The 27,793-nt window shown below is 46.8% G+C and overlaps 1 protein-coding gene across 3 annotated transcripts in view; it reads left to right on the forward strand.

Moving 5' to 3' along the window:
• Positions 1–27,793, forward strand: part of KIF26B (kinesin family member 26B) — a 510,304-nt gene that overhangs the window by 341,857 nt on the left and 140,654 nt on the right. Inside the window, exon 1 of one of the 3 annotated variants that reach the window (XM_021064468.2) lies at positions 1,977–2,396. The exons of the other annotated variants lie outside the window; for them this stretch is intronic. Within the exon in view, the coding sequence (XP_020920127.2) occupies positions 2,377–2,396 (20 nt within the window). The 5' untranslated portion in view covers positions 1,977–2,376. Of the gene's footprint in view, positions 1–1,976; positions 2,397–27,793 lie in introns of those variants that run through there. 3 annotated transcript variants of the gene reach the window in all.

The following is a 27,793-nucleotide window of genomic DNA, read 5'->3' on the forward strand; positions in this document are numbered from 1 at the left end:
ATAATACAGGACATGTAAATAAATGCTCAGTAGAGCAAACATCTATGTAACAACCACGCCCAGTTAAGAAATATTCTTACGTTGTATTTAGCCTACTTTGTAGTAATGCACATTTATTGGTGCCTACTTTGTACCCAAAACTTGGGGAGGTTGTTATTGCATCCAATTGGATACAAGTAAAACAAGGATTGAGAGATCATTGGTTTGCATAAAACAACTCACTAGGGAAGAAAGAACAGGTCGCTAAGTATTTGCAATGCATAAAAGTACTTGCAATGAGAAAGACAAACAGGAGTTCCCGTCATGGCTCAGTGGTTAATGAATCTGACTAGGAACCATGAGGTTGTGGGTTCGATCCCCAGCCTTGCTCCGTGGGTTAAGGATCCGGCATTGCCGTGAGCTGTGGTGTGGGTCACAGACACGGCTCGGGTCCTGCGTTGCTGTGGCTCTGGCGTAGGCCAGTGGCTACAGCTCTGATTCGACCCCTAGCCTGGGAACCTCCATATGCCATGGGAATGGCCCTAGAAAAGGCAGAGAAAATAATAATAATAAATAAGAAAGACCAACAGAATGTGATTGGGACCACTACCTATACCTGGGAGAGACAGAGAGGCTTCTAAGAGGATGAGACTTTGGACTGGGTGGAAGCGGAAATGATGGTTTTCCAGGGATGAAGGGAATTCTGGGCAACGGCGCGAGTGGTCTCAGGGCATGTCTGAAAAGCGGCAGGTCATTCCTTCCTGTAACTCTTTTTGTTTCTGTGACACCACTCTCTCCTGGTTCCCCCCTGGCCACTCCGGCTGCTCCTTTGCAGTTCTGTTTTGTCCCCTACTCTCCATCGGTGTTGGCGTTCTCACAGATGTCCCATTCGGATCTCTTCTTATTTCGTTCCATTTCTTCTTCACTCATCGACTCACTCAGTGCTGATGAAGCCCTGGGTCTTGAGAAAGCCCAGCCAGCCTCAGACTCTGCGGTGGGGCTTGTGGATATGCAGATTCTGGTCCCTGCTGTCTCAATCGGAATCTTCAGGGTAGGGTCCCAGGACCTGCATTGAGCACCAGATCTTTCTAATGCCACTTGGAGAAATGTGGTGAAGGAATTCCTTGCACGGAGAGGGGAGGGTTGTAGAGAACTTTCAGGAAGTGGTTGGAGCTGGTCTCGTGCTGTCCACCTTCAGGCGCCTGCTTCAGCTCCTCTCTTGCTGTTGCTTCTTCATCCTCACCTACCTCCAGCCATCCCGGTGCCATCTGCAGAGCCCACTTAGTGTCTCTCATCCCTGCTCCACACCACTCCCTCCCCCGGGCATCGTCTGTGCCAGGCTCTGTCTTCGGAGCATCCCAAACAAAGGAGCGTGGCAGACAAAGTTGACAGTCACACCGAAAACCCCTGCCTCGCCTTGCTCCGTCTTCCTTTGCGGGGGGGCGGGCAGGAAAAAAGAACCAAGGACCCACCCTTAAAAGCTGGGGAAGGTATGATCCGGGGTGGCATCAGAGGCCAGGGATGCTGTTGTCTGATGTGCATTTCCACCACCCAGAGCATTTGAGTAGCTTTAAGACACGTAACCTGTGCAACTCGACATTGTCACTGCCATGTATGCACGTAGATCCAATTCTCGTGGGGACTTATGCCTGCATCTGTTTGTCTACAAGTGTTTATTTGCAGAGTCACACAGACCCAGAATCTTGGTTCTTTCGGCTTTGTCTGCACCAAATGTGTATATGGATGTATAATTAAAGATTCGAAACACTTGATTTTGATCGTCTGTTTTGCAGCTGCTGTGCTCAGAAAATTCCTAAGCTACTCTGGGTTAACAGGAGCTCTAGCAAGTGTTTCTGTCTCTGCTGCTCTCTTTTCGTAAAGCTGCTCTCTTTTTTCTCTCTCTCCCTCCCTCCCTGCCTCTGCTCTTCCCTCCCTCCCTCCCTCCCTCCCTCTCTCTCTCTCTCTCTCTCTCTCTCTCTCTGAGATAGCAGACAAGAGAGAAACTGGTGCAGCTTCCCCTGAGGAGCGTGCTAGCCTGCACCGATTGGCAGGATCCCGGGAGTTCCTCTTCCATCAATGCAGGGTTCTTGGAGGGAAATGCAATGTTGGAGCAGGGGTTGAGCTGGAGCAGGAAGGTGGCTGGATGCGCAGGGAGGCCGGGATCCTGGTTGAGCCAAAGGCTGGAATCACAGGAATGTTTCACCAGGGTCTGCTCTGAGAATTCCCAGACCCCCATGGATTTGAGAATTTTCCAGCCTTTTCTCTTTCACCTTCGCACTCTCTCACTTCCTCCTGAGATGGCCCCAGACCTGCAAGAGACATTTGAGAGAAGCTCTTTATTAACTGATTTGAAGAAATGGATTCTGCGCTTGATTATTTAGCCATGATTTATCAGTGATGATGGATTGGAAGGCGGCGTAAGTAACAGTTATGTATGTTCCTGTAGTTAGATGGTCTGTCTTAGTGGCTCTTTTTTAAATTTATTTATTTAACTTTTTTTCAGTGAATTTCCTTTCGAGAAAAGTGAAAATAGAATGTGTAAAGTATGGAGAAGTTAGGAGGGTCCAGATTACGTGAGCTTTCTCCTTGCGCAGCTGACTTGCAGAATGCATTAGCTGTGTCAGATGAAACACACAAACTACAGACAGAGAATCTACAAACCTCCCCGGAGAGATGCGGCTAAAATGGGAGATACGTGAACCCGGGTTTTGAACTGACACTCATTGCTATAATCAGACTTACTCAGACGTGCTAAAAAATTTGACGTGGGCTCCTTTTTAGAATCAGAGACAGAACTGAAATGAGCTCTCGTCACCGGATCATAAAAATGAAGTTAGCCCATGGCTTTCAGAACAGGTTCTTTCTGATGAAGAGATGGATTCCTCCCCACTCCCCAATGTTCAATGTTGACTATATTTACCTTCCATTTCAGCCTCTCTGGAGACAGAACACCGCCCCCCCCATCCTAGAACAGAATGTCGGGTCACCCAAGGGTTGTACAGCCCTGGTGATGTGCAAGCTAGTCACGCCAGGTGATGCCACTCAGGCGTGGTTCCATTTTTCTGTGCTAGGGCTTGATTTAAACACTTAATTTCCACTACTTGCACAGGGGGCTGGGGTGGGGAGACAGGTCACCTGAAGACCAAAATCAGTTCATTTCACAGGGGAAAGGAAGAGTTCTCTAAAAGAGTAGGCATTGAAATCACAGAATATGATGCGCTTTTTCTTCGAAATGTGAAACGAGGCTAATTTTGTATCGAGAGAGTAACTTCAACTTTCTTGATTCAAAAAAAAAAGAAAAATCCTTTAAAGGAAACGTTTACGATCATAACTCACTTAGGTAAGAACATCCAAACAGATGGCAGATGTTTTTTAACGCACCCGTGCAACTTTTTCTTTTAGAGTCTCTGCAGTCGTGTAATCACAGCTACGTCTGGTTTCTTCAAACTTGCTTCGGTTTGGAAGCAGGATTTCTAGCGAGGACACCGTGAGGAGCTTTTCTGAGGGATTTTTTTTTTTTTTTTTTTTTTTGCCTTGCTCTCATCACATGCATACCCCAGGCGGGGCTGTTTCCCCTCCTACTTGCCCATCCCCCAGCCTGTCTCCCAGCCCCCAACCTGCTCTCTGAGTCTTGGACCCTCATGAAAGACCCTTCTAAAGGATCCCTTTAGCACGCCCTGCCCAGCTCCGGACAGAGAGAGTACTGTAATACAGCACGCAGGGCTGCCAAATTGGGAATTGAATGAGCTCAGTTGATTCCTGAATATTAAATCAGTTCTGTGAGCCATTGAATGAGATCATATCTTGCAAACCTGACCCAAAGTGTTCCTAACTTTATTGATTGGCATTTAACAACCTCAAAAGGCTGCACCCCCGAGCACCTGAGGGGACCAGCCTCAAAACCAAACTCAATCCCCAAACCCTTCTCCGATTCCCGCTGGCCAAATATACCCAGGGCCACGCCTTTGCAAATATGTCCTTTGTTATCAAGGGAAATCCTAGACAGAAAACACATGTTGGCAGGGTCACGTGAGTGCCTCTGCCCATGAACTGGTTGATTCACGGGAAATGCTTTCAATCTTGTGCTGTTTTGTTTTGGTTTCTTGTGTATATGGATTCTGTCAGACTCACGCATCTGGAAGAGGTTTGGGGGGGGACGGGGGGGGGGAGTGAAAAACCTAAAGCAAAACAGGCAGGGAAGAGAAAAAAATCACTTCAAAACAAAGTCCGACCAGAAATGGAATAATTCTCTTACCCACATTCCAGTTCCCATTCTTAGTTTTGGTCTCCTGTTAAAGCAGATACTGATCGTAGCGTTCCTGGGTTCCTGGAGGTAATTCTTTCCTGCTGCTTTTAGACTTTGAGCAAAGGAGGTAGATTTCTCCAGAAACAGAAGAGAAAGGCTCGAGTTTCCACTGTGGCTCAGCCGTTATGAACCTGACTAGTGCTCATGAAGATGTGGGTTCGATCCCTGGCCTCGCCCAGTGGGTTAAGGATCCGGCATTGCCGTGAGCTGTGGTGTAGATCACAGATGCAGCTTGGATCCCACGTTGCTGTGACTGTGGCATAGGCCAGTAGCTGCAGCTCCGATTCAACCCCTAGCTTGGGAACCTCCATATGCTGCAGGTATGGCTCTAAAAAGCAAGAAAGGAAAGGAAAGAGGAAGGAAGGAAAACCAGTAAGACACAATCTTTGAGTTTCTGCTTGCGCAGAGCCAGCAGCTCCCTTCCCTGTGCCCCTCACCCCACCTTCCTCCTCTCTGCCCAGTCCAGGCTCTCCACGCCCGGGAAGTGTCCCCCCTTGGGAACAGTGCCAAAGCCCCCAGAAATCTCACGTGTGTCCTATGCAGACACAGCGATGCCCTGCCCGGGGCAGGGTTTTCGTGGAGGGTGGAGAGTGCTTTTCTGTGGTGAGTGAGCAAGCGGGCTGGCAGCACTGGCACCTGCAAGCAGTCTTTGCGAGAGGCAGCTGATTGGCATCAGTAAAACTGCTGAGCAATTAAAAAAGATGCTGGCGTCAAGGTGAGAAGAAGAAGAGAGAAAAAGGGAAGGGAGGTCGGCTGTCTCTGGGGAGTTTCAAGCCAAGTTCTGTTAAGTGGCCTGAAGGTCTCAGCCAGATGGTTAAGATAGTCTTGAACTGATCGATAACCTTACAGATGGAATGGAGCCTTCACCTTGGCCAGAGGTCCTGCTGAAAAGCTTTGCTCGAGGTGCCCGTCCCTCCACTCGGCTCAGCGGCCTCTTTCTCTGACAGCGGGCGCTCAGATCGCGCTTTTCCCTGCCCGCTGCTTCTGACCGACAAGGCAGGAGCTTAAGGCAGGTTCTAAAACCAAGTCGGGTCTTCAGATCTGTCGCCAAGGAAAAGAGCTTCCAGCGGGGTCCTCCCCACTTTCCTTATCAGACCAGTCCCCCCGTGTCTCGTGTGTGCCCTCTGTCTGCAGGGTAGACCTTTGCTTTATACCTGTCACTCTCCTTCTCGCCCCAAGCTCCTCCCCACTCGCCTGTACCACAGGGAGAGCCCATGTCCCCAGTGTGTTGTGCTGCAGAGCTGTGGCCTGTTGACACAGCGGACCCCTTCTTAACTTCTTCTACCCCGCTTTTTCCTTGGCGAGACCGCCGGGGAGAAAGGTGTCCTCGGTAAATTTGGAGAAGAAAGCTTCTGGGTGAAAAAATGGCTCTGCACCCTTTCTTGGGAAGAGGAAGGACCTGCCTTCTGTCCGGAAGCTTTCTCTTGCTTCCTTCCTCTAGGAGTCCATGGGAGACTGCTGTTCAATTGCATCTAAATGCAGAGTTCCCGTTGTGGCTCAGTGGGTTAAGACCCTGACTTGTATCCATGAGGATGCGAGTTTGATCCCTGGCCTCTCTCAGTGGGTTAAGGATCCAGCCTCGAGCTGCAGTGGAGGTTGCGGACACAGCTGGGATCTGGCGTGGCTGTGGCTGTGGCTCTGATTTAACCCCTAATCTGGGAACTTCCATATGCCATGGGTGCGGCTCTAACAGAGACCAAAAAAAAAAAAAAAAAAAATGGCAGAGCCCACGGTTACCTTGCACAGTTCAACGCTTGGCCGATACATCACGCAGCCCCTCTCAGCTTTGCACCACTAACGCGCATGCGCAGTCCATCTCATCAGGTTTCGCAAAAATTCAGTGATGGTACATGGCGCTTAGGATGGCGCCTGGTCCTGTCCTTGGGAAGACGCTGTCCTGTGCTCTCCTTTAGCAGCGCGCCTGTGGGTCAGACACTTTCCATGAAGGACCCACATCCTGGGCAACAGAGATCCTGGGGCAGACGGAGGGAATGACTCAGTAGGGACCTGGAGGAGGAGTCAAGCCGTGGATGTTTAGTCCCAGCGCTGGCGGTAATCGCCGTGTGGCCTTGAGAAAGTCCTCACCCCTTCCCCGTGCTCCAGCCCCTGTCCCTAAACAGGTGACTCGGTGGCTCGCCACGCCTCCGTCCATGCCTGGCACTTCTTCTGCTTGCTCTTGGCTAATCCCTTTCTTGTCTCCTTCCACGAGGGCGACCCTGATCCCCTGAGCGGAGTCAGGGCCCCCCACCACCTCTACTGTTCTCTGGCACCCCCATCCCCAAGGCTTCACGTCCCCGGCCTCCCTTGCTGTCCTGTCATCACCGGGGGAGGACACCTCTGTCCAAAGGTGGACGTTTGGTGTCAGGACCAGGACCCCGCTCAGTGAACACCTGGGAAATGGATGCATGAATGAAAGAAGATTGAGTGTGGGGTCTCGACCACCCGCATCGTAGGCGGTGAGTGAAGAGGAAAGTGAAAGGATGCACGTGGAAGGCGCGGATGAGGAGAGAGGGCCTTTGGTTTTAAGTACGTTCGTGCTTCGGGTTTAAGACTGTAGGAAGTATGCAGTGTACCTTCGTACCAGTATTTTCAGTTGGTTTCTCAGATGCCAGGATTCACCAGTTGCAGTGAAAGACAACGGCGTTCTGTTTTGTGTGCTGTCTTTGGAGTGGGGATCCCCTCTTTGTCGTGGAAGTGGGACAAGCTTTCGTGGGCCAGAGGCTCTGATGTTTGAAACTGGGAGCAACGAGGAGTTCCCACTGTGGCTTCGCAGGAATGAACCCAACTCGCATCCAGGAGGACTCGGGTTCGATTCCTGGCCTCACTCAGTGGGTTCAGCATTCTGCATTGCTGTGAGCTGTGATGTAGGTCACAGACGTGGCTCCAATTTAGACCCTAGCCTGGGAACTTCCACAGGCCACAAGTGTGGCCCAAAAAAGCAAAAAAAAAAAAAAAAAAAAAAAAAAAAAGAGAGAGAGAGAGAGAGAAAAGAAAGAAAGAAACTGGGAGCAGCAAATGAGAAATAAGACTCTGAAAGCCTGAGCCCTGGGAGGGGCCTTCTTTCTCCAGCATGTGAGTGAGTGATGACTGGTCCCCCTTTTCCCCCCGGGAGGACAGGGGAGGGAAGGGGGTTCTCAGAGCGACAGAGGAGGAGGAAGGAAAGGGGTCTCAGGCCCCGAAAGTCCACCCCACCTCCTTCCTCGGCCTCATCGTGGAGGCAACGCAGGCAAGGGAACAGCAGGTGCTTTGGGGTCTGACAAGCCCGAGTTTGGATTCCAGCCTCTTAGGTGGGTCCCAGCTGCGTTTCACCAGCCCTCTTGCTGGGGGTCGTGCTTGAACTCTGGTCTATGACGAAACAGCCATTCTGTGGCATCCGGTTTGTTTTTCCTTCAGAAAATGTATTTTTCAGGAAGCAAAGAAAGCGCATTTCATAGGAACAGTCATTCTCGATGGCCAGTCCTGATGCAGAGCCATAAGATGGCCAAGAGGTGACATGGGGCTATTCTGTGAGCATGCCTTTACACACGCAGGGACACACACACACACACACACACACACACACACACGGACCTCTACAGACACGTAGGGAACAGCCCCACTGCTGCTGCCTTTGCTGTGAGACCGAGTTCCCTGTGGGTCTATTCTTCACCTCTCCAGAGCCGCATAGGCTCATTTCTTACTTTCCCCGGACCCTCGATGTCTCTGCAAATGAGCTCCCTGCCGAATCCTGGTGTGGGGGTGGACATGGGGGTGAAGTGATGAGGCTGCAAGGCCCTCCTGGCCCATCTAAAGGGAAATGGAGGAACCCTGCAAAGCCACAAATCTGAGATGGCAGCTCATAAATATGTAAGCTCCTCACTTAGGTAATAAGCTCTCTGACAGCCCAAACTGTCATGTGCACATTCTCATCAGCTGAACTCAGAGTTCCAGTTGCCACACTGTCCCTGGATGCTAAGGACTAAAAGCTGGCGCGTGGAGCGTGCGGAGGCAGACCTGCACTGACGGCTCTTAAAGATCTGCTGTCTTATCGCCGCCCCCGCCCTCAACTTTCTCTCTGGGTATTTGGGTTACTACGTGTGGGTAAAAATTTTGCAATGTGGCACTTGGGATAGGAAAAGAGTTGCATGTACATATATAAATGGGAATATGAAAAAAAGCATGGCCAGCATTTTGCTTTTGGCAGCAGTGACTAGATCTGTCCAAATTTCCATCTCTGTGATATTATCGTTTCCTATATGTATATCTAATTTTTTTAATTTTTGATTTATTTTTTAGTTTTTAAGGGCCATCCCTGCAGCATATGGAAGTTTCCAGGCTAGGGGTTGAAGCAGAGCCACAGCTGCCAGCCTGCCCCACAGCCACAGCAATGCCAGAGCCCAGCTGCATCTGTGACCTACATCACAGCTCACGGCATTGCTGGATCCTTAACCCACTGAGCGAGGCCAGGGATCGAACCTGTGTCCTCATGGATGCTAGCCGGCTTCGTTTCCACTGAGCCACAATGGGAAGTCCCATGAATTCATTCACAAATGTTCATAACATCCTTGCAACACAGAGGATAAATATTTGGGTAAGATATCAGGCTGGGCCCTCCAGGAGCTTACAGCTTTGTGAGGAGGGAAGACATGAGTGCAAAGAATATAAACGGGAAGTTATTTTTAAAATACAGTGAGAGCGAGCGTGATGAAAGTGCAGAAGATGGAAAATTACTTTCGAGGGAAATGGATGCCTATGTCCTGAAATGGAGAATTTGCTCTATTAACTCCGACTTAGTCACATTTGTTTTAGTTAAGAAGTTTTGAGCCTCCGATAAAGGGAAAGCAGGTGAGATTGAGTGTTTGACTTCAGCATGTTTTTATTCTGCGGGAAAGGCAGAGCAGGATTAAAATCCTATTGTCGAATCGCCATTTGTTGACAGACTAACAAGCACATATAGCTCCAGTACAAGAACGTTATTGATTTAATTATCTTGAAAATATGATTGTGACAAGTATCTATTTATTTTTAATCAAAGAGTCATCAGTTAGTTAACAATAAATGTGAGCCGTATCTAAAGGCATGGCTCAGCAGAAGTACCCCAGGGATTAGGCCAAGAAAATGTGGACTGGGAGCCCCCTCTGGAGGAAAGAAAGAGAGGCCTCCCCTGCTGGTCTGGTAGCAAATGGTTTCTAAAGGTCAGAAGTGGACCAAAGAATCATCTATAATCAAACGGCTTTGGAAATTAACCTTATAAAACCGACAGCAGCAACCTTTAACTCATGGAGGACCCAGTGAGGATATTTGCTTCAACAGGCAGCGTCAAAAACATCCTTCCCCCAAAGGCTTGCGACAGCAAATGCTGGACACAAACTCATCATGAACACAATAGTTATATGAGTCTTATGCACGTAATAGCCTGCAAAATCCCACCCTACCAAATAGTCTATGGATTATCATCATTTAAAAGCCAGCAAAATTTAACACACACCCCCACAGTCTGTTTATTCATTCGCTCATTCTACAAGTGTTTATTGAGTACTTCCTGTGTATCAGGCACCATTTTGGGCAAGAGATGAAAGAAACCAAATCCCTGGTCCACATGAAACTTACATGAGCGCTGGCGATATTAAGTGTCGTCTCTGACCAAGTGTCTTTCTTTATGGAACACTGTAGGATGGGTGAGGGTGTGGGTGTAGAGTCAGAGAAGCAGAGCTGCTGATGAATCTGGGAATTCTCAGGTTAGGCTCTGCCAAACTCTTTAAAAAGCAATAAATAGAATCTTATTGTAGCTGCCCTAAAAATAAAAACAATCACCTTTCCCACAGATGTTGAAGAACTTGTTAATAGAACCTGACGGGCCTGTTTTGGAAGATATTTAGAAGCTTATATATGTCAGAATATGTGCCAGAGCATAGCTTTGTGGAACGTGTGGGCTAGAGGAATCCTTAAATATAAACCACTGGCACCTAGACTGATGCTTCCAAACTCTTCTTCGGGGGAGCATGTGGGAACGAGGGCTGCCCCTGTCAGAAAGACAGGGACTCAGACTTTTTTCTTCATTGTTATTGATTCTGTGTCAGCTCTGTCCATCTTTTCAACCTTCCATCCATCTGTCCATTTGTTCATCCATCCATCCATTTATCCATTCATACATCCATCCATTTATCCATCCATCCACCCATCCATTCATCCATTTATCCATCCATACATCCATCCATTTATCCATTCATCCATTTATCCATCCATGCATCCATCCATTTATCCATCCATCTATCCATCCATCTACCCATCCATTCATCCATTTATCCATCCATCCATCCATCCATTTATCCATCCATCCATCCATCCATCCACCCATCCATTCATCCATCTATATATCCACCTAAGCTCATTATGAACTAGGCAATGTTGGGAACACAACTGTAGGAAAGACAGACATGGCCCCTGACTTTATGGAGTGTTTAGTGAGGAAGACACAGTAATCACAGCCAATTTAGAAGCAGAATGGCAGGTCCCACTTTTGGTCCATTGCTCATCTTGATCAGAGGCCGCACTGGCAGATACCTGGCTGATGTGAAAGACATGGCAGCCAGGTTCTTTCAGCCTTTAGACAGCAGAGATAACTTATTTCCAGTGCAGTAAGATACTGTCTAGACCCAATTTAAATTGTGGGCCAATTTAAACAAATCTGTTACTTTGCTTAACACAACATTTTGGTTTTGCATGTATATTCATTTTTCTAAGTGCCCCAGGACACTGCCTAATGTGTCTTGATGAGGGTGAAAATTAGTTTTCCTCTCCTGGTCATTCTGGCATGAGGAGCAACTGCCAAGTAAGTCATTGTCTCCAATACATAAAAGCTGCAGACGCATGGTTGATGTGAGAATATATACTCAGCTAGTGGTTTTGAGGCCAAAGGAAATGCATGGATGGAGATTTCCCTGACATTGGATTTAAGGTTATAGAGAACCTCAATTTATTGATTTATATCATCATCTCTTCTGACCTTTCTTAGCCTTATTTATAAATAAGGCTTCCCAGCCAACAGCACAACCAAAACTCCCATTCTAGATGCCCAGGAATCACACACATCAGATTCAATACCGTAGAGTCCATTGCAGTATCGATAAGCCCTGGTGGACCGTGTTCCAAGTTGACTCCATATGTAGCTGGGCTTAAAACCGGGGCATCTCTTTTGCCTTGCTTCTTATGGTTTATATTTTAAGATGCTTATGGGAAAGAATCTCTAAAAAAGAAACATTTACAATGCAGCTTTCGTATTAATATTTTATTATAACAATAATTGTCACAAGCAAACATTTACTGAGCATTTACTGTGGGCCAGGAACTGTCCCTAAGACATATGTTCTAAGAATATATATTCATCTGAATCTCACAACAACCCCACGAGGTGGCCACTCTTGCATCCTGTTTTACAGCAGAGGAAGCTGTGGTCCAGGAAGGTTAAGGAACGTGACACTCGCAGGGCTCTGAGTGTCAGAAAGAAGATCTGACCCCAGACAACTTGGCTCCACAAACTATGCTCTGGACTGTTTCTCCTTTCTGCCTCTTGAGGGAATGCTGACATCCTCAAGTCCTTAATGCTAAATCAATATTTGCTGAAGCATCTATTGAATCACACGGCTTTCTTTCTATAACTCTTTTCTCTACTCAGAGATTCCTGGAGGCCTGTTGAAATCACAGGCCTGAAAGAGCTTGGAATTTTCTAGTCTAGATTGAGTTGACAGAGCATTCGTCCTCTAATAATCCAGAGTCACAGATTTGCGCCTTACTAATGTTGACCCACCTAATTGAACTTTAAAAGAACTACAAGAATTGACTACTACAATATTTTTTAAACCAAAAGTATAGTTAATAGAGTGGTTTTTTTAACTGAAGTATAGTTGATTTACAATGTCATGCCTATTTCTGCTGTACAGCAAAATGACCCAGTTATGCATATACATACATTCTTTTTCTCACATTATCTTCCATCATGTTCCTTCCCAAGAGACTGGATATGGTTCCCTGTGCTATTCAGTCAGGTCTCATTGCTTATCCATTCTAAATGCCTTATTGCATAGCATGATGTTAGGTGTGAGTTGCTTTTAGCAGCCCTGATAAATGTGTGAGAAAAATCACCTAGAAGATCCATCAGTGGCAGAACAGTCATATTTAAAGTGAAGAAGTTGGAATTCCCATCGTGGCTCAGTGGAAACAAATCTAACATCCATGAGGACACAGGTTTGATCCTTGGCCTCACTCAGTGGGTTAAGGAGCCAGCATTGCTGGGAGCTGTGGTGTAGGTCGAAATGCGGCTCAGATCTGGCATTGCTGTGGCTGTGGTGTAGACTGGCAGCTGCAGCTCCAATTCGACCCCTAGCCTGGGAGCTTCCATATGCCATGGGTGTGGCCCTAAAAAGACAAAAAATTAAAAAAATAATAAAGTGAAGAAGTTATACCTTATCCCTTCTCTGAATGATTTAAGGGATTTATAATATGAGATATTTGTAAAATAAATTAGATCCTAATATGCAGATTGGAGATCTGTTAGGGAAGAGTGAGAGAGAGGGACTAGTTTCTGCATCAAGAGGGTTCTTGCGATTGGATATTAATTCGGCTCCGAATTGTATGGAAACTGAAGTAAATGGGTCAAGGGGAGAGAAGGAAGGCAGAAGGGAAGCAAAGGTGTGCCGAGCTCCCCGGTGCAGACCCCCGCGATGGCCACTTCCCATCCACGATGCTCCTTAAGCTCACGGCCGACCCCTGCAGGGGGCGTTGTTATCTTCATATACATCCAAGGAAGTAGCAAAGTCAGGAGTTGAACCAAGTCCCTCTGACTCCAAAGGCTGTGCTTTTCCTATTGAGTTATATTATTCTCTTCCCATAAAGTGACACAGAGTCTGTCTGGAGACTCCTAGTCTTTCTTGGATATTTTTTTTTTTTTTTTTTTTTTTTTTTTTTTTTTTTTTTTGCTTTTAAGGGCCACACCCATGGAAATTCCCAGGCTAGGGGGCTAATCAGAGCTACAGCACCAGTCTACACCATAGCCACAGCAATGCCAGATCTGAGCCGCATTTCGACCTACACCACAGCTCATGGCAACGCCGGATCCTTAACCCACTGAGCGAGGCGAGGGGTCGAACCCGAATTCTCCTGGTTCGTTAACCGCTGAGCCATGACAGGAACTCCCGGAGATTTTTTTTTAAAGGGGATCCTGATGTAGGGAACATAATGGCATAGTAACCTGCAAAGAGTAGGTGTGCCATCCGTGTTTGCAGAATAACATGAATAGATAAATGCCTGGATAATAAGATGAAAGCTATTTATTTTTTATAAGCCAGAGAAATGTTTTTTAAGGACGCGTCTCTCAACCTCTATAAAAACAAAGCCATACCCTAGCGTCGTACTTCAATTCAAGGCATTTAGATAAAGCCTCAACATACAATCTTTCCTAGTTTTTCTCTTAGCGTTTAATATCTTAAAACAATAGTGTAGACCTCCTTATCTTTAGTTCTTCAGCCCCCATTTACTTCTTAACCTGTTGATATGTACGCCAGCTCTCCTCTGAGTCTGTTCCAGGTCCATGATGAATCGATTAACTCTAATCCAATGGACACTTTTCATTCTCTGTCTTTTGGTCTCTTAGTAGCATTAACATTTTTGAGCATTTGTTCTGTCTTCCCCTCACCCCTCTGGCTGCTCCGTATCAGTCTCCTTTGCTACCTCCTCTTTTTCCATCCACTCATTAAACGTTAGGGGTTCTCGTGGGTCTCTCTTGAGCCACCTTCTCTTCTCATTCTACTCTGGACCGCCTTCGGCTGTCTCATCTGTTCTTACACTGCGAGTTGCCGTCTTCATGCGGAAGACTCTCCAATCTGAAAAATGAAACCAAATATCTTTTATATCCATATACGCCAAGGGAAGCTCTAAACCAAGATCGTGCCTCTTGAAAATGAGTGATTTCTGCCTATGGAGTCAAAGGCAAGCGTAAAAAGTGAACCAGCTGATCTATTTCTTAACCATTTCTTGGCAATTAGTCGTGCGCTAAGAGTCAGCTCTGTGCATCTTTAAATACAGCATCCAATGCCTCTTTGCATTGATTGTTAGTGACTTGTTTGACAGAGTGGAGAGAAAGCCCAGAAATGTAAAGATAAAGTGGTTTTTAGCCACTCTCAATTGAATGGCGTTCATAACGAGAAAATGTCTCTGGAGTTTTCATAGAAATCAATGAGAAATAAGATTCAATTTATAAAAACTGAAATTACAAGCAATTGGTAGACGCTTACCTGTTGCGTCAACGGAGGAGTCCACGAGAAGACGATGGATCTTTTGATTGATTATACAGCACGAATCACACTCAGTCGGGCTGTACTAGACGCCGTGCACAGGCGTAGCTGGATGATACTCTGCGCTACAGAGCAGCTATTTTCATCTTTTCACACTATCTGTTCCTAGGCACTCTGTGAGTGTGTAAGTGTCGTTTTCCTTCTAATAATATCAGAGCGAGGGCTTTTATTCCTAGTCAAGGATGGAGTGTGAGAAACCTGTAGTTAGAATTAACGATCTGTCGGTAATGGTGAGGTCGTACTTGAACCCGCTATGGCTGCTGAATGCAGTCATGCTCCCAGTTCTGCAAACAGGGCGATCCTTTGACTTAGGATTCTAATAACTAAGAGGAGACACCCCACAAAAAGCGTACGGTTACTTATTTTAGATTTCACCTCCCTGAAAATAATGGGCCCGCTAAACTAAACAGTCATTTAACTGTGCACTTCGGCATGGTATGTTGCTTTATGGCGTGAACCAAGAAATGTGAACAAAATTGTCATTGTGTTTTGACAATTTCTATGTTGCCTGTGATTTATTGCAAAATAATTTTTTCTTCATACCAGCTTAATTGTTCATTGCTGGATAATTCTTTTGAAAAATACTTCTCTTTTTAACCACAAGGCAAAAAGTAACTATGAAGAATGCAATAAAGACTGCAGCTGAGAGAGATGTGAATTATTTGGGAGGAATCTACTGTATTATCTTTTTTATTATTCTGTGTTATTATTATTATTATTTGCTTTTTTAGGGCCACCCCTGTGGCATATGAAAGTTCCCAGGCTAGGGGTCGAATCGGAGCTATAGCTGCCAGCCTACACCACAGCTCACAGCACCGCCAAATTCCCAACCCCAGTGAACGAGGCCAGGGATCGAACCTTCATCCTCATGGGTAATAAAAAGATTCATTTCCGCTGAGCCACAACAGAGACTCCCTCTGTATTGTTTAAATTATTGTCCTTCTCACCTTCTTCTTCCCTGCCCATTGCTACACATAGACACACACACACACACTTTGGGTGTGTCCAGCCCCCCAAACCCGCAGGTGCAGCATTAGAGAGAATGGGAGAGGGAGAGCATCTCTCTTAGAGGTCAAGCCCCTGTCCCAGCAGCAGAGAGGGGCACCCAGCACCTCCTATTCCCTTCTCAGGCTGCTTCACGGCATAACTGGCCTTGCACCTGCAGAAATAGTCAACTAAACACGTATCCTCGACAAAAAGTAAAAGATAGGTCTTTGTTAGCAATCTTGATGCAATCACACAAAAAAATGCCCCTATAGTTTTTTCGTTTGTTTTTTGGTGCTGAAACCCAGGAGTGAATCAGTCCCTAGAGTCTTAATAGGCCACGATTACTATAGATTCTTTCTCCTTTCCCAAGTGATTTTGCTCTGGAGTAATCTCTCATTCGTTCCATCTGTTCCATGGAGATCAGTCCTCTACTTTATTGAAACGAAAAGCCACCGCCCTTCCTCTGCTTGGAGTCTTTGTGCCTGTGGCGAGTGGGCTCTGTTGCAGTGTGATTTGCCCTGGTTTTCTGCAGAGACTCCTTCCCAAGTGACCTGGCAGAAGATTAAATAGGAGAGGAGGGGTTGTGAGTTTCTCCCTCTCTCCCTCCAGCGGGGCTGCTGGGGTACCGGCCGTCTAAAAGACTTCCCTGGATCTGGGGCTAACTAGCTGCACAACAGAGGGCATAGTGGCAGGTGCTCTGAGCCACTGCTGTGTCTGGTTTATACTTTTTTTTTTTTTTTTTAATGCAGAGACCCGTTGCAAATTGTTGTTCTTTGCAATAACTTAATGATTTCCTCAGATTTCAACTATACCAAATAATTTGTTAAATAAAAAGAAATATTGATATCGAAGGGGAAAAAAATTACTTCCTTTAGCGAATGAAACTAACGTATTCAAATGTAATTAACCAAGAAGCCCCCAAACCACAGAGTGTGTCACTCGGCATTGATAATTAATTAGCTTTGCTCCGAAAGAGCTACAGGTAGGGAGCAAAGAGGTGCGGACTAAAGCTTTATGTTCTCTGCCCACACCTTGAGAGCCGCTCGATGCTTCAGGCAGCAAATTGTATCTGAAGTATGTGATTCCGTGTCAGTTTTTAATTTCACATGATCACAATATGGGCAAGGGAGAATAAAGCCCGTTTGGTTTAACAGAAAGATATTAAGTGTGAACAACATAACTGCTTTTCACTTTCATATGCTTTTCAAGGTAAGTTTCTACCAAACAGGAAGGAAAATAGGAAGGAAAACGGAATTAGTGGTCACCCTTGGCTTTTAAATGGACTATTCGTTTATGGTGGATCATGGCGTTTCTTCCTTTTAACATTACATTAGCATATGTATAAATGGTTTAACTAGAAACTATTGGAGTTCGCATCTAAAAGGCACGCGATGTAATGAAAAGAACATTAGATTCATTAGATTCCTGAAATCACATTTTCTAGAATATGCTTATCCCTTGAAGGAATCTTAATTTTAGTTGGCTATTCCTTGCAGGGTAGTAGATATACATACATATATATTATCACATTAGCGGGAAAGATTTCTCAGCAGAAACATCAGGCACTGGCGTTTCACAAGGGATGGGCTTTAATTAGCCTATGATTGTCGTCTTTTTCTTTGTCTATATTTATAGGCAACTGAAATAGCTAGATTGTAGATACATGGTTTCATCAATTTCATTTAAGAAGACTGGCCAGTTCTCAATTATTTATGTTTATGAAAGATCACGGGACTAGAAACTAACTATAGTCACCACGCATCTCGTTTGGGATGGATTTGTAAACTTCTGTTTGCATTAACATGGGTCTGATGGCCTAGGTGTCTACAGTTCCTTTAATTTATTCATTGAGCCCATTGGCAAAGGTCCAGCACTGGAGGATGTTAGGAGTTACCTGGTTTCCCGGGTGCGAAGCAGCCTTGGGTTGTGCAGATCAGTCTGGGGACGTACAGATGTGCACGCCTGGAGCATCGGGTCAAATGCAATCAACAACCAGAAGGTCAGCGACGCAGGGAAAACTGTGGGACGATCTCAGTGCCAATAAGGAAGAAAGCCAGGGAGACCAACCCAGGCTGGAGCAGAGGGCTTTTAAGCAGAAGTCACATGGGCAAGCGGAAGCCAAGATCCAGGAGATCAGGACGCCAGGTCAGGAGTCTGGGAAGACCATGACCAGGGCTTGGCACAGGCTCCATAACAGGAGAAGGAGGGGGGAGAATCGGGGTGCAGCTGGGCTAGGTCCTCAAGCCAGGTGTTTCGCCACCGCATCCGGGTCAGACAGCATGCAAGGCTGTGTCTCCCAGGGTCTGAGCAGCCGGCCTGCCCGCTGCTTTCCCTTCACGTGGCCTCGGTCCATGGCATCTGTAGTCAGCACACTGCAAGCGGAGTGCCCTGGCGGTCACCTCCAGACTTCTGTGTCTGTTAGGCTTTTTCCCTCCCTGGTGAAGGTTTTCCACGTGTGCCCTGACAGCCTGACCCCTTCAGGTCAACAGGCAGGAAGAAGGTGTAGCCTTGCACGTCTGCGTGGGGAGTCGTGAGGAAATAAGAAGCAGACAGCCTCGGAGTCACAAGCCATCAGAGGCAGCTTACCAATCGGCAGGATGTTGCTTTAGACGTTATATTAGATATCAGTCGAGAGTACGTTTTGGTATCTTCCAGTGTCCTTGAAAGGAATGGCGTGCTTTCTCTTAAAATATGAAAGACCGATGATGGCTCAAGCAAGTTGCATCTTCCTGAGGTCACTGAGTCTCAGAAACAGAACTTCCCTGTTTGTGACGTGTTTTCCTCTCGGTCTTGACCTGGAGCCCGTTGTCCTGGCCGTGTCCGGCTCTGCCTTTACTGGGATGCTGGACACACAGAAACAGAAGCGAGTAACAAGGAGGCCCACGTGTCCTCGGGCTGCCTGAAGAGTGAGGCAGCAACGTGTCGTCCTGGGTGAGACTGAGTGCACTGGGGCAGAGGTCCCCAACCTTCTCTTGGGCCCTGGCACCCAGCTTCCTGCAGATGGCATCAAGGCCATTAGTGAAGGAGCTCCACCTAAGCCCCCGGCACATAAAACATTAAAGGGAGCTGCTGAGGAGTTCCCGTCGTGGCGTAGTGGTTTATGAATCTGACCAGGAACCATGAGGTTGCGGGTTCGATCCCTGGCCTTGCTCAATGGGTTAAGGATCTGGCGTTGCCGTGAGCTGTGGTGTAGGCCGGCAGCAATAGCTCTGATTCGACCCCAAACCTGGGAACCTCCATATGCCGTGGGAGCAGCCCTAGAAAAGGAAAAAAATAAAGGGAGCTGCCGAGATCAGCCGTGGTATCTGGTATCCTATTGCCATGTGACCCAAGGTGAGAAGAGTGTGGGGGACCCTGGACTGCTGAGCTGGATAATGAGCTGAAAAGGCCTAATCCCCCCACTAGACATGCAGAAGAGTCTTTCTTAAAATGCTCCAATCCCAATAGACACTGGGGAAGCTTACCGGAGCCCCGAGAAACCACACATCAGAGAGACCACAGCACACCCATCGTCAGAAACCAAGGCCAAGGGCCTCCGCAGGGCAGAGATTCTGCCTCGGGCACAATGTTCCTAAAATCCAGATTTCCACAGTCAGGAAATAACCTATTCATACCTGGTACTCCTGTTTAGCCTTTCCATGCCAAGGGCCAACTCTCTCATTATTAAACATCTTGCATTTTATTTGGTTGTATGAAAGTGTTTCCATTTTCACATAAAGAGCTCACTTTCCTCGATACCTGGCTTTCAACAAAGGAGACGATTTTACTTTGAATAGCTTTTATTAAAAAACAAATTAGTTTATGGAGTTCCCATTGTGGCTCAGTGGGTTAAGGACCTAGCGTTGTCTCCTGTGAAGATGCAGGTTCCCTCCCTGACCTTGCTCAGGGGGTTAAGGATTCAGCATTGCCACAAGCTGTGGCCTAAGTCGAAGGGGCAGCTTGGATCGGTGTTGCTGTGGCTGTGGCGTAGGCTGGCAGTGCCTTGGAACTTCCATGTTCCACCAGAGCAGCCCTAAAAAGAAAAAAAAAAATTAGTTTATTATGGGCTCCTTTTCATCACATTATTTTTTTTACCTTTATCATATTTTCATTTATCCATAATATTCTCACTCTGTGAAAAACCCAGACATGAATGGATTAGCAACATTTACCAACAGTGTGGTTTTCAAATTTTGCTTTTTACCCATTTGTACATCTAGGCATGAGTACGTGGTGCGCTACCCAGATAACACAGTTCAGAGAGAGCTTCCAGCTTCCCCAAGGTGGCTGGGCAGCCAGTAGAAAGTTCTCGGTCACGTTGGATGGTGTGTACTCTTCTCATCTCGGCAATTTAGGAGTAGACCCTTGAACACGTAGCAGCTGCGGGGTGACTCAGCGATGACATGAGTGACATGCATTGCCTATTGACTGCATAGTTCTTTTGCACGTAGTTGTCATTCTATAAATATGGATGGATGGATGGATGGATGGATGGATGGATGGATGGATGGACGGATGGATGGATGGACTGAATTTCCAGAACACTGAGATGTATTCTAAGCAGCTTCCAGCATTCTTCTTGCTTCTGTAGCAGGAGAGGCATGAGGTGGCGGAGGATGGTATGGAAGATGACCAGTGGTGGCGGTCGTTGTTATATTGTTGTTATTGTCATGCAAAGAGTCACTCAAGAGTTGTGGGTGTAGGAACAGCGAAGCCACTTTCATATAATTTGCCTTTCCCGGCCTAATTCTGGGCCTGACCTAACTCACTCAGCTGAGACACTTGCCCCCTGCAGTATGAAGGTGTGTTGCTAGGCAACTAGATCCGTAATTGGTAAATGCTTATATATGATTTGATTTGAGTCACCTACCAAAATATGCAACTGCTTTTTTTGTCTTCATCATGAGGCGAATGAGTATCATTTGGTTTTATGTTGCCCAAATAACATAAAATAACTGCTTCTATTATCAAATTGCGTAATAGCACGAGGGAGCAGCACGGCCCTGAGTCTAGAAGCAGAAAACGCAACTCCTAATCACAGGTATGAGAATCACTAGTCCTGTGACTGGATACAGTCAGCTAACTTCTGAGCCTTCATTGCTTTTTAAATCTGCAGTTTGTGGTACAAATACCTTCTCTGCTTGCCTCACGGCACTGAGTGTGGGTCGTTGTGATGATATGGGGAAAATGCTTTAGAAAGAGTAAAACATTCCAAGATCTAAGCATTTTTCGAGGACTTCAGATACGTAGTCTTGGGATGTTGCCTATGTTGGGGTAACTCCAAAGGCTGGATCAATCGAGAAGCTCTGAGTGAACACACACTTCCCTTCACCAAAGTACAAAGCTGTGGGGCAGGAAATGAGCTACAGAAGAAAGGGAACGGGTGCTGACCTTCGGTGAGTTCGTCATACAGCGAAGGAGGCAACGCTAATAACGTACAGAAGCAAAGCCCACGCTTCAAAGCGAGCATCTCATTACGTGTTAAAGCCTAAGACGTGGACTCTCAGGACCAATCACTGAGTAGTTGGTGAGGGCAACTTGGAGAAGCCGTGATGGACAGGTACCTTTTTAAGAAGAATAAGGGTAAATGCCTAGAGATGATCACTAGGGGTTAATACTGTGCCGTGAGTGGAAAAATCAATCGGTTTTCAAATGATAATAGCGCCCGGCTGTAGTGTTTTAACACAAGACTGTCTGAGGTTAACGGTCAGCCCTGTGTTGCCTCCTCGCAGTAAACATTTGATTTGAAGTCATGTCATGAATTATCTTCTTGCACTAATGAAATGGATCATTTACATAAAAATCAGAAAAAAAAAAAAACCCAAGACCCATATGCTTTTTGGTCTCAGGAGACATGGACATGACCTCAGTGTCAGCCAATTAGGAAATGGAGACGGCGAAGGAGGTTGCTCTATTCCCTGCTTGGCACGTTTCCGAAAGGACCCACACGCTTCACGGCGGGGCCAGAACACTTTCTTTCTTTCTTTCTTTTTTTTTTTTTTTGTCCTTTTGCCTTTTCTAGGGCTGCTTCCTGTGGCATATGGAGGTTCCCAGGCTAGGGGTCGAATCAGAGCTGTAGCCACCTGCCTACACCACAGCAACAGCAATGCGGGATCCGAGCTGCATCTTCGACCTACACACACACAGCTTATGGCAACGCTGGACCCTTAACCCACTGAGCAAGGCCAGGGATTGAACCCACAACCTCATGGTTCCTAGTCGGATACGTTAACCACTGCGCCATGATGGGAACTCCCCAGAACACTTTCAAATGGGCGCCACTGCAACATGAAGCATAGCTGTTGTTTGATGGTTGGCCGAAGTATAGTTGATTTACAATGTTTTTTCAGTTTTTGTTGTACAACAAAATGGCCCCATCACACACAGTTCCCTGTGCTGGACAGTAGGACCCCATTGCCCACCCATTCCAAGCATAACAGTTTGCATCCCCAACCCCCAAAATGCTGTCCATCCCTCCCCTGTCCCCCTCCCCCTGGCAACCACCAGTCTGCTCTCCTCTACAGAGATCTGTTTCTGTTTGGTCAATAGGATCATCTGTGCATTTTTCTTTTTTTTTAGGGCTGCACCCGCGGCATATGGAGGTTCCAAGACTAGGGGTTGCATCAGAGCTGCAGCTGCCAGCCTACACCACAGCCACAGCAATGCAGGATCTCGCCGTGTCTGCGACCTACACCACAGCTCACAGATCCTTAACCCACTGAGCGAGGCCAGGGATCGAACCCGAAACCTCATGGTTCCTAGTGGGATTCATTTCCACTGCGCCACAATGGGAACGCCATGGGCCATGTTTTAGATTCCACAAATAAGTGATTTTTTTCTTTACACGTGTAGATGAAGTTCTTAACGGTTTCCAGAAGCTCAGCCTCAGACCCCTGGTTCTTGTCTCACACCTTCCCTAACTATAATCTGTTTTCTTTGCTTCGACCCCATTGTCACTGACTGCGTGGATTTCCTCGGAGCTGCTGTGATCCGTCGTGTCATTGCTCACCATCAGACGGTCTTGATCCTCCGAGCAGTGGAGCATTTTATAATGGCACGTGAGCCGTCGTAGCCCATGGCAGCCCCAGCCGCTGTCACATTAAATTGCAGCTTGGATCGCCCTTTATATGCTGACAGTGGCGATTTTACCACTTTCATCCCCCTCCTGGGTCAGGACCCTCCCTGGGCAGCAGATGTGGCAGTTCTGAGGGCCTCACCCTGCCCTCCTCGAGAGCAATTTTTCAGTGGCTATTTCACCAACCCATTGCCCGGGTCCAATTTAGTGGGGCCTGAATGAGCTCTTGATTTTTATGAACCTTTGAACCGCCTGTCCAGGCGTCGCACAGTAGAACAGCCGCTCAGACAGAATGAAGTGTTCTCAGGATGTGGGGAACAGCACAGGGTTCCTAGAACTTGTCACAGGATAGAGAAAACCCTTCAAAAACAACTGTGCTGCTGGATAGTCCTGCCTGTTATTCCCAAAGGAAAGTGCCATTCTTCATGAAGCTAATAATTCTTAAAACATTGTTAGGTCAGGAGTTCCCGTTGTGGCTCAGCAGTAACAATCCCAGCTAGTATCCATGAGGACATGGGTTCTGATACCTGGCCTCATTCAGTGGGTTAAGGATCCGGAGTTGCCATGAGCTGTGGTGTAGGTGGCAGACAAGGCTCAGATCTGGTGTTGCTGTGGCTGTGGCTGCAGCTCTGATTTAGTCCCTAGCTTGGGAATCTCCATATGCCACAGGTGCTGCCCTACAAAGACCAAAAAAAAAAGAAAAGAAAGAAAAGAAAAGAAAGAAAGAAAAAAGAAGAGAACCATTTTAGTAATCCCTAGACACCAAGGGAGGTAGAAGACAGTTTCTTTCTCATGAAATGTACTTAGAATGAAGGGCTGGAGTTTCCGTTGTGGCTCAGCGGGTTAAAGACCCAGCATCTCCATGAGGCTGCAGGTTCAATCCCTGGCCTTTTACAGTGGGTTGGGGATCCGGCATTGCCACAAGCTGTGATGTAGGTCCCAGATGTGGCTCGGATCTGCTATTGCTGTGGCTGCAATTGCAGCCCCAGTTCGACTCCTAGCCTGGGAAATTCCATATGCTGCAGGTGCAGCCCTAAAAAGAAAAAGAAAAAAAAAAAAAGAATGAAGGGCCTCCCATTTAAACACTGTGTAATTCTGACAATCAGAGGTTGAAGAGTCTATCCCCCAAGTGCAAAAAAAAAAAAAAAAAAAAGGTCAGAAAAGCCCCGTAAGTTTCCCCTTTGATCTGTATCTTTGAGGCCAAGACTCTCCCCAACCGAAGCCAAATTAAATTCACTAGCTAGTTACTTCTCTCTTTTTTTTTATTTAGATCCAGGTAGATCTGGCCAATGAGAACAAGGAACTGACCCCATATGAAGGTCATCTCAATTCTAAACGGGTTCCTGAATTCAGATGCCATCATTGATATGTCAGGAGTGCTGTCTCCTGCGGGGAGATGAGAAAAGGCAGAGGCCAGAGGGAAGAACTGAGCTACCAGGTTTAAATTCTTGCCAAGTTCCCAGCATTGCTTTTCTCCCCGCAGCCTGATAATGCTCGGCATGGCACCACTTTCTTTATAGATGTTTAGCAAAGATGCATTTCATCCTGCTAGAGAGGCCCCCTGAGAATTAAATGAAGTCCATAGAACATTAATTAATTAATTAATTTTTGTCTTTTTATTGTCACACCCGCGGCATAGGGAAGTTCCCAGGCTAGGGGTGACTTGGAGCTATAGCTGCCTGCCGGCCTACACCACAGCCACAGCAATGTGTGATCCAAGCCGCATCTGCGACCTACACCACAGCTCATGGCAACGCAGGGCCCTTAACCCACTGAGTGAGGCCAGGGATTGAACCCACGTCCCTGTGGACACTAATCAGTTTTGTTACCATTGGGAACTCTGAAGCCCGTGGATATTTAAAGACGTAGGCGAGAGGGAACAGCTCTAGGAAAAAGGTGAGACTATCCATGGTAAGAATGAGACATATGAATAGCTTTTTAGATGAAGTTTTTGTTGTTTTGACTTCTTCTAAAACAACCCACTCCTCTGTTCTTCTCCCTGTGAAATAAGAACGTAAGGCCTTAATTACACACAAGACACTTCTAGCCAAAATGTCTTCACTTTTTCAATTCTTTCCTGACTGCTTGTCCTCTATGTCACTAAGTAATACAATCAGACATGAATGATTTCTGTACCTCTGCCTTCTCCTATCTGCAGCGTGTCACTGAAGTGCTGTATCAAAAGAGCAGAAGCTGCTGACTTCCAAGAAATTGGAACGTATAGAATCGAGATCAAACAGCTGGTGACGATGACACTGAAATTGAACTATAATGTTCTTATACAACACACATGGCTCTAAAATGTGACTTCAGCTCATTTCTAAATTCGGGAGCTCTCCGAATACGTTTATTTTAGGGATATGTTTTAAGAAGAAAATAATTTTTGTGTATTACTGCTTTTCTGCATCGAAGCCAACAGCAGCTTCCCTAAGTGGAAAAGAGCTTCCAGAAATCATTTCAGAAGCTCCACATGGGAAGAGATTTTGGAAATCATCTGACGTTTCCCAGTGCATGCTTTTATCTCCCCCATAGTCCCTGTAAGTAGTTTTCCTGCCACTCCTTGGACACTTGCAGCGATAAAAGCTATTTCACGAAGCAGACCCATCACTAAGACCCACCCCAATTTTTCGAAAGCTGTCCTTTTCACTTATAAATTCCCCCCGCCCCCACGCATGCCTTTACATTTCACCTGCCTGTTTTGCTACCTATTCAGAGATGATCTGGTGCCATACGGGGCATATGGACCTAGATTCAGTCTCAGCTCCACTGCTTATCATATTTCTTCAATGTGCCAGCTAGTAAGTACTTGCTGTGTTCCTGACCCTTTGCCTGTACTCTTATTTAATTTTCATAACATCTCTATAAAGGTGGGGAATATTTTTGCTCTGTCTTAACTATGCAGAAACTAAGGCTCGATAGTAATACTTGTAATGACGACAGTGATGACGCCAGGTGCTATGCTAGGCCCTTTGTGTACATGAGAAACTTTATCAGAATTGAAGGTACCTGCCTATTATCTACCTGGTACCTTTTCAAATTTAGGTCGGATACTCAACGGACTCTGGGTTTGATTCATATCTTTGTTAAATAGGAGTACTATTTTTTTTTTTTTTTTTTTTTTTTTTTTTTGCTTTTTAGGGCCACACCTGTGGCATAAGGAAGTCCCCGGGCTAGGGGTTGAATTGGAGATGCAAGGACCCGTAATACACAGAGCAGCAGGTCAGAAAGACAGAGATAGGAGATTTTTCTAATTCAATGTGGCAAATCCTTTTTTTTTTTTAATTGTCTTTTTAGGGCCACACCCATGGCCTATGGGGGTCCCCGGCCCAGGGGTGGAATCAGAGCCACAGCTGCCAGTCTGTGCGCTACAGCAATGCCAGACCTGAGCCACATCCTTGACCTACCCTGCAGCTTATGGCAACGCTGGGTCCTTAACCCACTGAGCGAGGCCAGGGATGGAATCTGCATCCTCATGGATGCTCGTTGGGCTCATTACTGCTGAGCCACAACAGGACCTCTTAAGGGGGAGTACCGTTTTTCTCTTTCTCATGAAGTTTTCTGAGATTCAAAATGATGGCCTATGAAATTATCTGGTAGTCCTGCTTGAAAACTACTTCCTGCCACATGTCATTTAGTCATTTTTTAAAGATAGATTTTTTTTAAAAGACTCTTCCTTCTTCCTTCTCCAGGTTTATATTCTCTAGGTTAAATGTCCCCCGTTCCTTCAGTCTGTATTCAGTCATTCAGCAAATACATACGCACCTGCTGCCCTGTTGGAACTGACATTCTAGAAGGGAAAGAGACAATAGATAAAAAACCTGGTGACTCAGTTAGCATCTACTATGTTAGAAGAGCATGACTGCCATGGTGGAGGGTGGGTGGGCGAGGCCCACAGACTCAGTGGAATTAGGAGATTGGGAGTGGGTGGTCTATCATCCACTGTGCCTGTGTCACCAGTTACCCCAAAACTTAGTGCCTTGGAGCAGCAGGGACGGTGTATTATCTCTCGTGGTTTCTGGAGTTCTGAAGTTCCAACAAGACATAGTGGGAGGGGAGTTCCCCTTGTGGCTCAGCAGTAATGAACCCGACTAGGATCCATGAGGATGCCGGTTCCATCCCTGGCCTCGCTCAGAGGGTTAAGGATCCGGGGTTGCCGTGAGCTGTGTGTAGGTCGCAGATGTGGCTCAGATTCCCCGTTGCTGTGGCTGTGGCATAGGCTTCCGCTGCAGCTCTGATTCCTCCTCTAGCCTGGGAACTTATATATGCCACAGGTTTGGGTGTAAAAAGAAAAAGTAGAAAGAAAAGGAAGGAAAGGAGGGAGGGGGGGAGGGAGGGAGGAAGTAAATTGGGCCAGTGCAGTGGGAGGTGGCAGAGATGGTAACGAGTTAGTTGACTATTGCAGTGAACCAGGCAAGAGAGGTTAATGGCTCAGACCAAGATGGTAGCAGGAAAGGTCTGAGATCCCTTTTCCTCCTCTGCCAGGTCTGTGTTGGGGGAGGATGTGAGCATGGGTGGTAGAGTTAGAAAAAGGAAGAAAATGCCAGCAGGCTACTACTCTCCTAAGCTGCCTTTCAGTGTCACTCCCTTCTCTTTTCTGTGGCCTCCTGTGGCCCGGGAACCCCCAGCCAGTATGGAAGCGGGAACCACCGCAGCCACTCCTTGGTCCTTTTGCCACCACGCACGAGAGTCCTGTGTGCATGGCTGAGCACGACCTTTCAGCTCCTAGCAGACCCCCGCCCTCCGCTCCTTCCTGACTCCCTTTGTCTCAGGCAGCCTGGCCTGCAAGCAGTACGGGGTCGCTGGGCAGAGGGGCGGGGGAGGGTGGGAAGCCTGGGATGTGGACACACAGCTCTGGGTGATTCACCACTTGTTCAGGGAGCGACTTGAAGAGACCTGGGAACTACCAAGAGCTGCAGCCGACCAGTCACTGAACAATCCCACTTCACCTGTAATTTTAGAGGGAAAACATCTGCAAGAGTGGCCATGAGAGCACAAGGAAAAAAGACTCCTAGTTTTTTCTTTTTGCTGATTGAAAAAAGAAAGCGTTGTGGGCGTTCTCTTGGTGGCTCAGCAAAAACAATCTGACTAGTCACCATGGGGACGCAGGTTCGATCCCTGGTCTTGCTCAGGGGATTAAGG

The sequence above is a fragment of the Sus scrofa genome, chromosome 10 (assembly GCF_054392235.1).
Source record: "Sus scrofa isolate SSC_HxYL_T2T_F1_AM1 chromosome 10, Sscrofa_HxYL_maternal_Yorkshire_Landrace_v2.0, whole genome shotgun sequence".
In the NCBI taxonomy this organism is placed as follows: Eukaryota; Metazoa; Chordata; class Mammalia; order Artiodactyla; family Suidae; genus Sus; species Sus scrofa.